This window comes from Cheilinus undulatus, linkage group 24 (genome assembly GCF_018320785.1).
Source record: "Cheilinus undulatus linkage group 24, ASM1832078v1, whole genome shotgun sequence".
Taxonomy (NCBI): domain Eukaryota; kingdom Metazoa; phylum Chordata; class Actinopteri; order Labriformes; family Labridae; genus Cheilinus; species Cheilinus undulatus.
The window spans coordinates 12,510,062-12,522,089 of NC_054888.1; the positions used below are offsets into that span (position 1 = coordinate 12,510,062).

Consider the following 12,028-nt stretch of genomic DNA (forward strand, 5'->3'; position numbering starts at 1 on the left):
GCCTCCAGAATAAGCAAACAGTCTGACTCATTTATCAGTCATCCAGACAGGCCGAAATAAACTCCATCCCTAAAAATAAGCACACCTGCTGTGCTACAAACCCTGTGAAAGGAAATATAATGTCAATACGAGTCCCACTGAGCTTTTCTGCAGCCAGAAAACGATCTTATTAAAGGCCATTTCTTACATTTGTTTGAGATTGAAACATTGCGTGCTGGAAGGACATTTCCACTTTGCTGCGAGGCACATTTTAGGTCACTGATTCTCAAAGCACGTCACAGTTATATAAAGACAAGCTGACCAGGACGGAGCATTCATGAGCCAATACTGCCACCTTGTGGAGAAATAACGCCACAGCACAGGGAGGAAAGCGAATGACAGTGAATGTAATGCCTCTACTGAAGCGCGATTTTAATGTCACATCTCGTTAACACATAAATGAGTTCACTAGCAGCAGGTGTTAATTGTTGCTGACATCCAGGAGATGCCGCACAAGAAAGCACGGAAAGAAAGCGGCACTACAAGAAGCACCAAGCAGCAGCAATAAAGTGCAAACCTTGCCGGTGAACTTTGAAATACTGCATACTGCATGCATGACGTACTCCTGAAACAGAACATGCGAGGCAGAGAGTTCCCACAGAACAGAAGCACATCTGTTTCTTGTCGAAGATAAGCACCTGGGGTTTACTTTGATGAGTATCAGGCTGCTGTCAGATAAAGACGCAGCAGCAGACCTGCCTGCAGAAAGGGCTCAGAGCATTTAGGTTTTTCTTTTACTTTATAAGGAATACACTAAACAAATAACTAGAGATGTACGACTGATTAAGGGACAACATGGGTGGAGAGTTTAAAAAACAGTGAAAAGAGAGGGGATATTTGTACTGGACATAATTCAAAGACACATGTCCACTTGAACTACAGATGCTAAATCACTTGGGGCCCTGTTTTTCCCCTTAGAGAGAAGCTTTGTTAGTTTTTTGATCGATATAGCGTGGCTTACACAAGACAGAATTAGAACTGTGTCTGACAGAGTTACTGAGATTGTTTACAGACCCTTTCTTTGAGGAAAATATGGACTTTGTGCAGGGTTAAGAAAGCTTAGTGTATCTAGATTAGATAAAAAAGGAGAAAAAAGTAGAAGAAAAAAAAAGAGGGACATGCTAGAACGGCTTATGGCTATTGAGTCTGGTCAGAGTTCAGGATCTGACGATGTATCATATTGAGGTTATAGAGCTTCATGTTTAAGAGGCAAGAGACATGAAGAACATGCTGTAGGGAGAAAGATGAAAGGAGTCCGTGTGATGATCTGTCCTGATTAAACATATCTGCTTGATGGTGATGCTATTTAGTCAACTTTTTAAAAATAAACAAATATATTCTGACAAATATATGTGGGAACTGGTTAGAAGAAAAGATAGAAGAAAGAAATAAAGAGCATAATTTGAAAATATGCAGTAATATCATAAGCTTTTAATAAGAAAAAAAACATTAATGCATCATCTGCAATATATCGGTATCAGCAGATAATAGTTTATAAAAGTGATTTATCCATTACAGCTGATATAAACAACTAATATATCGGCTGTAAATACTGGCCGACATCTACGTAAATATTGGCTGATATCAGCTGTAAATATCACCCTTTAAAGGCTGTAGACATCAATCCGTATCTATTGCAAATGTCCCCATGTATCAACTTTAAAAATCAACCTATATCAGCTGTAAATATACACCTATATCTGCTGTGGACATTGGCTCTTATCAGCTCTATATATCAACCTATGTACTTGAAAGGTGGCCAATATTGGCTGTGAATAACAACCTATACCAGATGTAAATATCACTCTGTATCATCTGTAAATATAGGTCTGTATCAGTTGCACATATTGCCCTATATCAGCAGTAGATAAAGGAAAGTATTTGTACAAAGTTTGTCAAAATACCAGAATTTTTATAATCTATCATACTAATAAAAATCAGACAATATTGATATAAATACTGTCAGTGTATGTGTGCATTTGAGAAAGTGGGACAGCTCTCTGTTAACATCAAAATAACTTAAGAATCTTTATGAGACACTAAAAGGACTCAAAAAACATCTGAATTTCCCAACATCTGAACCACCAATCCTCACTCTTTCATTCACAGCAACGAAGACTTTAAAAACAGAGGTCGCAGGGTTTAAAGCATGTGGTATCGACAGCTTAGTTTCTCCATTGATGACTCAGTTGTACACTGGAGTTGTACTTTATTCTCATCTTTGTTGTGAGTCATTTAAGACTGTATGACCATCACAGTTGAACACAAAACATTCTTAAGTTAAGGTGTGTTCACTGGAGCAAGAGTTTTAAAAAGAGGTATGCTGTTGTGAATGACTCAGTACTTTTGTTCATAAACTGACTCAATGAACTCAAGGTACACCTCTGATAGTAAGGCAGGTTCATTTTCTCTTTGCATGTTCACTTTAAGAAAACCCTGAAATCATAAATCCTTAAACAAATACTGACTAATTTCTGACAGCAGCTTAAAGCCTTTGTCCACATTCCCTTTAAGAAACATCCTCTGCCTCGTAAAAATCTCAGTTTTTAAAAGCGCTGTGTCAATATAAAGTCATGAATTATGACGGGTGAAAACCGAGGGAGCGCTGTGCTTGACAGGCTGGCTTATCATCCCCACAGAACAGCTTACAGGCACAAACTGACAGCACACATATTCAAAGAGAGTTTAAAGAAGCCAAATCTTTGACTAAACGCTAATGTAAGAACTTAATGGCTTAAGCTCATGATATAAAAGAAGAAAGCTTCAAAAAAGACTGATAAGCTGAAGGCAAAATCACTTGCACTGCCTTGAAATTACAAAAAGGTCAGCGCAGAGAGAACGCTTAAGCTCTAATCTGTGACTGATCATGGGTTTAAAAAAGGCCTGATGCCTCAAAGTCATGAAACAACTGCTGAAGCTTTGAAAAACATGATGAGCTTCATACACATGGAAGGAATCCAGTTTTAAACCAGCATAAACAGAAAGCTGGCCTGCTGCATCTTTGGGATATTTTTTAGAACCAATCTTTTCTAATTCAAACTATAAACTTATGACTGCTCAATATCTTTAAACCACAAAACCCGTTTATTCCATTTAAAAGGCAGTAAAACACTGAAAAAAACCTTCACATTTAAAAAAGGCGTTCACCAAAATAAAGAGAAATGGCTTGTGCAAGCTTTACAGGCGAATATTCACTGGAGGCTGCACCTCCAATGTTTACTGCTCCAGAGGATGACGACATGCTGATAAATTGCTCCATAAAGTTCTCTATGACACTTCAGCTTTGACATGAAGTTGGGTGTGAAATATGTGCTTCCACTGTGTCAGCTCATAAACATATTAGAATGATGTATTTTCAACACTTCTGAAAGGGAAACATGTTTAAAACTTTGTGTTAAAATGTGTTGAGTTATTATTTTTTTGCAATGGTGACTTATTCCAAGATAAAGCAATGAAACTTGATTTATTCAACACTTATGCACGTTTGTATTCATAAGGACCTATTTTAGTGTAAGGGCACATTACCGAAGCAAGCTTCAGAGAGAAGAATAACACATTTGCATTAATTTTCACCAAGAAATCTAGTTTGGTTCAATACATTCTGGTATGATTTGTTACCCTGATAACGCTAGCATTTCCACAGCAAAGAGTTTACTTTCTTGGTGGTGGTGATGTTAGCCAGATGTTGATAACCACGCCAATAGCATGACATCATTGAAGGCGACAGAGTAGCCTGCCAATAAAGTCAGCGAAGATAAAGGATGGGACTGAGTAAACAAAGGGCCTCAATGGAGGACATCCAGGATTTTGTGTTCCCCTTTTGGCATACAGCTGTTTATCATAATCAAACAAAGATGAGCTTTGTTGCTCAGGCCCCCCACTGAATGCATCAGTGACAGTGTCCTGCTGTGCTCACCTTCATTATAAACTCTGTTTTTAAAATTGAGGAGTTTTTGCTATAAAATTGACACATTTGGTATATTTTCTTGATAGGGAACCAACGTTTCTGCTTCACTGATGAATTTCACATACTGAGGGTGATCAGCTGTGAAACATGGCCACTCCTTCTGGCCTTTTGCTGCTGCATGTTCCCAAAATGCATTGCATGAAGCTCATGTGTGTTGCCACTAACTAAACAGCTTTTCTTCCTCAATGTAGTACTGCAAGGTTTGGTAATAATGTGTAACTGTGATGATACTGGACAATATTGCAATTATGATATAACCCATAAATGGAATCATGAATCTACTTGCTTGTTTATCAATGAAAATGCAGAGAATAATGGTAGTTTTGAAGTGTGTATTTCTCAACTAAAAATATCCAACTATAAAGTAGCATTTAAAAATTACAAACCCTTAAGTTTTTACAGTACTGCTGTCGAAATAATATTTTCCAAAAATAGACATTTTTCTTTATTTGAAATAGTGGCATTACTGTAAACTAAAAGGGCTTTTTGCATGCACCTGACAAGTGCTGCTTTATACAAAAATATTTGCATAATTTTGTGCAATTACGTTATTGCACAGCCTGAGATTTTTTATCGAAGAGACTCCATTAAAAAGCAAGTACGCAACATAGTTGGGCAAAGTTCAATGCTCTACACTGTGCAGCTTGGGTGCATTCAGTGTTGTAGTGCTGGACAGCTGATCAAGTTTTATTTTCAATTATGATTTTAGCTTCTCACAATTGTGAAAATGAGATTAAACAATTACTGTGCCACATGCTGTGTTGCTGAGACAGCTAAATAAGATGGGTGTTTATTGATCAATAAGTAATTGAGTTTTAAAACCATTATTATCAATCAACAGAATCATAATGAGAGATGGGCAATTGATCAAAATTTAAATTAAACCACTGTTTGTCGTGCTGCCTTTTTCAAATCACAGAAGGTGCAATATTTCTGTAAGCTGTAATGTGTCAAAATACCAGTTAACACATCTGCTGCAGAGATATTATGCTCTACACTCCATGCAAACATGTGTCAGTCATTTCTAGAACAGTTTACAAAAAACCTACTTTCCTTGTTTTTCTTATTAAAAAAAGAATTACAAAGTTTATCATTCCCTTCAATGTAACTATTACTATCAAATTTGCCACATTTGGTACCATTCCCACCTCTTAATAGTGGAAACCTCAATAATGGAATGCTGTAACGAGCTGTTTGGTGGAAACGAGCTTAACTGTGCTCACACAAGCTGTTCAGTCTCACCTCTGTCACCTTATGAAATTATAAAACACGTTGTGCCTTTACCACTCTGTCAGAGTTATGTTTTAGTTTATAGGGACTACTTTATACAGTGAAAGACTACGCTCTCTGGTAAGAGGCTATAAGACAGATGACAGGTGTGTTTCAAACTGGAAGTGTGTGTTTTCCTTCTACTGTGAACTGGCAGCTCTCCAAAAGTCAAATTACTCCAGCAGCACTGACCTGCAGGCTGAAATTCCACCCGCAGAGGCACGAGGACCTGATGAAAGCCCTGATTCATATCGCCGTCCCTTACAGCACTCTCACTGACATCAAGCTGACTGACATTGACACAAACGCACGGTGGGCAGGTGAACAGAAACAAGCAGAATCCTGCAAATCACAGGCACGCCCTCTCACCACCACGTGAAAGCAGTCATGTACCAAGATGTGCGAAAATCAGGTTTTAAAAGGCACAACAGCAGTGATGATAGGTTTTAAAAGACCCTGACAGCAACAGGGAGAAAGACAGCTGTTCTGACCCACTGTATTTATCTCTGGGGAGAAGTTGATTTGTTTTCATTACATAGGGGCAAAAAAGAGCAGTATGATTTAAACCTAGTTATGAGCCATTGCTATATCTGTCATCTACATTGCACAAAGTCCATGTAACGCTTAAAAGTAGATAAATCTATATTTTTGATGATCAATCTACAGTTTAGGTTGGTTTCAGGGATAGGTTTCAAAAAGGACTAAGCACTGCTTATCATCAGATCATTTCATGCATTATTGACAAAAACATTGCACCATAAACACAGAACTCTGCTTCAAATGCTCAATAAAAAATGCATTTAGAGTCAGAGATAAACTCTGATCTTTAGCCTCTTGTTTCTCTTTAAAAGAAAAATCAATAATGCTCTTGTAATGGCCTTTGAGATGCTCTTAAACAATGTCAGTTCTTAACATCTTAATAAGAATTTAACATCAACGGCTCTTGATCAGTCATCTTAAATAGGGGTGTAAATGTCCAGTGGTAAGGAGGGAAACTTGTTGATGTAAACTTGGCACTGAACTGCACGCTAAAAGCTTCAACGCAGGGGAAAGAGAGGTTTATAAGAGAACAAAAAGAGAACATGATGCACTCAAGGCTGCAGGACCAAAGGACGACAGAAAGAAAGCAGAGACAGGTCCCAGCGTGACTGAGCCGGACTATAAACAAAGCAGACAGTCTGCAGGACAGTGGTCAATTCACAGCAAGGCTGAAACAGACGGATGGATGGAAACATGCTCACAGAGAAGGCATGCAGAGACAGTGCATATACAAGCTCTTACAACCATGATGGGGTGCCACAGATTGCTGACAAAAGAATTGACACAGCGAACAGCCCCGCTCTGTCCGCAGCTGAATATTGCTAATACTATGTCAACATACAGGCAGCAGTTGTTGCACTCCCGTGTATGAAAGTTCCTCGAGTTCAAACAGAATCAGCACAGCTGGAAAAACACCAACATGTAGCTTCTACTGGTCCTGCTGTTTTAACAATGCAACCCAAAGCAGTTGAATTTGTTGCTAAAAGCTGAATAAAAGCAGTGACTTTAAAGTTTCTATTTCGGTTATGGGAGCAGGGTGAGGCCAGTCGAGTCCCTTGTCCCCTGCGGGCATTATTGTTGCACTCAACATGAATCTCCTGCTAAACCAGAACGCAGGACAGTACAGTGGTAACACTACACTACCGCCACAACAGTGCTCTGTTTCTCTGCAGCCAGGGTTTATCTGATTAATACAACACAACTCCTGATTCTGTCCTCACAGACTCACAAAGAAAGACTGGCACTGTGTCTTCAAATAGTGATGTTTTTCCCCAATCTTTTTTTTTTTTAAACCACCTGCAGGTGAAGGGACCATATTTGAGCAGAAAAACTAACAGGAGCACTGAATGGAGTAATTGTGCATATAAATAAACCATGGCACGGATCCCTCAGGGTGGTACACGTCGTCAGATTTAGTATCTGCAGCTTAAGGGAGTTCTGGACAAAAGAGGAGGATAGCGTGAGGGAAGTGTGGCTTTACTGACACAAAGAGTCCTGATCTGATGGAAATGGATGTGTGATCATAGGGGGTTCGACGGGGGCATAGCATCTGCTGAGTCATGCAGCGACTTCAGTGACTAAGCAGCTCCTCTGCTTCTGTTACAGCCACTGATATTTTTACAATAGCAGTGTCCAGTGAGCTTGTTTTCAGCTGCTGCCTCATGAAGGCGGACAGAGAGTGACCTCAGGGGACTGAGCCAATGTGACATTGGACTTCTAGATCTGAATGAAACATGATGGTGCTACAGAGACAGTTACAAAGATGTAGAAGGAAGGTGCTTTTTCACCTTTAAAGTAGCATAGTTTCTAAATGCACTGTATTATGAAGTCTTCCTGATAAAATATAGCCATGAAATCAGTCAACCAAGCCACAGCCTGAACTAGAATGAGCCAAAAGAAGTAACCTTGACTCAGGCTGGGCAATACATCAAGTCTTTAGGACATATCCATGAATTTTCATTATAGCTTTCTGAAACCATTACAACAAAATCAGAAGTCCCAGATTGGGGCTAAGTAAATGTTCAAAAAATGCAGGAAAAATCATGCAAACCATCTAAAATGCACAAATATGTTGGGAAAATTGGGGAAAGTCATCACTCTATGCCAATTCCTCTCACGTTTTTAAAATGTTGCTAACGTATCTGAGCAATTCACACAGCTTTCTCCATTTTTTGGTTAAAAGATATGACTAAAGATCATTTAGTTTCTGTACTTTTTGTTGCCACCAACCATTAGAATAATGGATATTCTATTAATTTTATTAAAAAATTGTATTTAAAGGGGAGAATGTTTTAGAAGCCTAATATATAGAAATGTTGCCAGTTATTTGTCCAATTTAGACAGTTTAGAAATTGTTGTGCCATTTCTGTTATATAAAAATGAAGAGTTGCCCAACACTGGGTGTCCAGGACAGCCATTTTTGTTGGGAGCGTCATCAAAAAAGTTTCATTATTGTTTGTCTTCTTCTAAAATAATACCAAAGGTTACAGTTCTGGTATTGTAAGGACCATTTATAACTTTATAGAAAACAATATTGTGATTTATATCATATGTCGACATCCAACTCAAAATATTAAGATTTATCTTCGCCCAGCTTTAACTGCTACTCCTTCCTGACTTCCAAACCTCTACCTGCAAAATAAAGTTAGCAACAGATTAAACAAATTGGTGGCCCAAGCCATCCATCCTCACCTGTCCTCCTCTCCTTCAGCATGCTGACTCCGGAGTCCCGCTGCAGCAGCAACCATGAAAGCACTGGCCTCAGCAGACATCCCCATATGGGCAAGAGTCCCAGCAGCGACAGCGGCCTCCACAGCCCCCTCTCCACCTGCTGCTGCCGCCCCCAGCCTGGGCAAACCCAGCAGGCCTTGATGCTGGAGCAGGAGCTTCTGAGCATCCTCCAGCTGGGAGGTTTTAATCGAGCTCCCTCCTCCTGGAGCATGGGTGAAGCTTGCGCCAGGGGTGAGGAGCGGCTGGAGGACAGCTGTTAGGGGCATGTAGGGTGAACCATGGGTGGGTGCTACTGGAACTGTGGCAGTGGAGGAGGGCTGGACTTGTGGGTGAGCTGGGAGGGTTTGTGGCTGTCCTGTGAAGGTTCCTTGTGCAGGTGGGGCAAGCTGAGCCTGATGAGGCAGCTGCTGGGTGATGCCAACAGCTGGCTGGGCTGTAACCCCTGGAACTGGAGCGATGGTGATTCCCGTTGTAACATGCGGCATAGGAGGCTGAACTTGGGTCTGGAAGGGGGCTGTAGGCTGGATAAAGTCTGGTTGTCGGACACTTCCAGGGGGTATGACTCCTGCATGGAGCTGGGGTGCAGGGTAACCCCCCTGGGGTGGAGCCTGGTGGGGATCCACTGTATAGGGCAGCTGCTGGGGTATTGCAGGTGGAGGCTGACTTACACCACTCTGTGGTGCTGCCGTAGGTAGAGGAGCAACTGGTTTTTGCATGTGAGATCCAGCAACCACCTCTTGGGGTGAAACATAGGACAAAGGAGCAGCTTGGGCCATCCCTTGAGGTGGACTCTGCATGGCTTGAGGACTAGTGAAATCTTGGCTCGGTGGCTGGTAGGGCTGCAACGTGTGAGGTGGCTGCACAGCAGGTATTCCCTGATTAATCCCAGCATTACCTGCCTCAGTCTCTGCGGCCACCTCTGCACCTTTTGGTGCTTCAGCTGTCGTTGGATGAGGAATCTCCTTTTCATAATACTCTGTACAAGTCCATCGTCCTTTGCGGAACGGCTCAGAGTTAGTGTCTAGTTTGACCACCCTGAAACGAGAGCCTGTCTGAGTTTGGGTGGGCTGGGTTTGAGTGTTTGGAGCAGCAGCAGCAGCAGCAGACGGGCCTGTTCCTCCACCTTGCCCGCTCACGTTAGTGTTGTCAAAACCTGCAGGCCCAGAAGGAGGAACAGCAGCAGCAGACATATTCGAAATGTTCACACCACCTTGTAGTTGTGGATCAGTGGCTGTGACACCAACAATAGGTTGGGCTGTCACACCTGTAAGTTTATCCAGCATAGGTGGCCTCTGGGACTGGCTAGGCCCACTTTTCATAGCTGGGCTTGAACTAGCCAAAGGTGCAATTGGAAGCGTTGGCTCACCCCCTCCCAGGCTATCAGAGTGATGATGGTGAGACTGACTGTGTTGCTGAGGATAATAATGATGAGGCATGGTCCCATTTACCATGGAGGTGTGCTGCTGGGACCCATGAGGGATGGAATGAGGGTGAAGAGGCTCATTGGGTGACACAAGTCCAGGTGTGTCAACCCCATGCAGACTGTTTAAGGTCTCATCAGAGGAGCTTCTCTCTGGCACACCTGTATCTGTTGCCCTGGAGGCAGAAACATCCAGCATATCTGAGGAGGAGAGGTCTTCAGTGTGGGACTCATCCATGTCATCATAGCTCTCAGTGTCATCTGCTAAACTGTTGTTGCCGCTCACGTTGATCTGGGCCGAGGTGACACTCGTTATCTGAAAGCCACTCTTCTTCTTCACCTGAGCGCCAGCCACCTGGGACTGCTGCTGGTGGTGGAGTCCGGGAGACGAGGATCCAGCCTGGGTTGCACTGTCGTCAGCCGAGCTAACCCCACCTCCTGCGGCTGCAGAGGTGGCAGATGCGCCGCTGCTGCCTCTCCTGTAGTGAAAAGATGTTTTCCTGCTCCCAGTCCCAGGAGGGTCTCCAGAAAAGTCCTGGTGGTGCATTTTTCCCGTCAAGGAGTTAGTAAAGGCCAAGAAGTGGCTGAGTTGCTAGCTAACAGAGGCTAGCTAGCTAGGTCAGCTGCAGTACCGCGATACTAACGAGCCATAAGTGAGAAGTCAGATGATATATGTCCTTTAAATCAAGTTCAGCAAACGAAGACAGAAACGATAGCTTACAAACTCTGCCCCTCGTCTTAGCACGAGTATAAATCAAACTCCATCGAGGCAGAAAACACCGAATTCACCGAAGCAAATAATATAAACAAAGAATGCAAAATTCAGCTAGCCGTTGGTTAGCTTAAAGCTGGTCTGGATTAGCCACGCTCTTGTGAAACTTGGCGCAAATTACTAACGCTTCTAATGGTTACTTTTAGTGTCAATCTTGATAAGAAATAAATAAGCACAGTCCTGAAAAGCTAAGGTGAACTGAGCTGGTCTTCAAAGTGAATGTGGATGCTTCTTAGCTGGCCGGTGTGTGTCGCAGGAAACCAACCGTCGCATCCATTGCTCTCCCGGGCGTCGAGCCTCCTTTTTCCCGAAGCAAAAAAACGAACTTCACGAATAATAAACACAATCTTTTGTCAGTTTAGACCGTTGTCTAAATAATAGCCGTCTTTGTAGTGATGGAAAGTGTTCGTTAAGTCCATTTCGTAGTGTCTTATCGAGTTCGTGTTTGCTGTATCATTGCCGGTGACCAGCGGCAGCTAACGGGCTGTCAGTCTCGGAGGGAGGGAGGAGGAATGCAAACACTAAGACCGCGCATGCGCGTAACTGCCCATTTCCTTAGACTGGTGCTACATTCGGGCTGTACCCTTGAGTCGGAAAGTACACAATCCTAGCATTTAGAAGACTTATTTTGAGTCCAGCGTGTGCATATCAAATATAAATCGTATTTTCTCTGCTACAGATTTCAATCTAATGTTATTTCCACCATTTTGGTTATGCTAATACAAATGATTTATGATTTGTTTATTCTCTGATTTCTTCACAGGCATATGCTTTATTGGAATTCCTATCATGCTCTGCAAGTGAATGTACCATTAGTCTCAGGGTTGTGTTTATTTATTTTCTTTGAACCCACTGATAAGGAAGTGCTACTATGAGCCAGCAGTAACACTATTACACACTATTGACTGATGCTCCAAACACAGGCGTTTTCCGTGTTTATTTACTCAGTATTGATTATTACAAACGCTCCACCATTATCAAATACCGGTCCTTAAACACGATTTATAAAGCTGTGTAGGACCTATTTTCCTAAGGCTCATAAATTATGCCGCATATTTTAAAGTTAGATAGTTAAGATAAGTAAGATATTCTGTATTCAAGTAAGTTAGATGGACAGGATAATAAGCCAATCATCACTGATAATATTTCATGCATAACGAGTCCTGACACAAGCTGATCCCTCCTCTCATGTAGGACCAGTTAGTTCTTCCTGTCACACTTCAACCAGTTTAAAGACTATACACACACTCCTATATAAACCACTCATTGTTCAATCTCTACCTGCCTTGTG

The 12,028-nt window shown here is 41.8% G+C and overlaps 1 protein-coding gene across 1 annotated transcript in view; it reads right to left on the bottom strand.

The window, feature by feature from the left end:
- Positions 1-11,228, bottom strand: part of zgc:65895 (uncharacterized protein LOC393546 homolog) — a 30,820-nt gene extending 19,592 nt beyond the window's left edge. The window contains exon 1 of the mRNA XM_041781954.1: positions 8,507-11,228. Within this exon, the coding sequence (XP_041637888.1) occupies positions 8,507-10,512 (2,006 nt within the window). The 5' untranslated portion in view covers positions 10,513-11,228. The remainder of the gene's footprint in view (positions 1-8,506) is intronic.
- Positions 11,229-12,028: the final 800 nt, after the last annotated feature.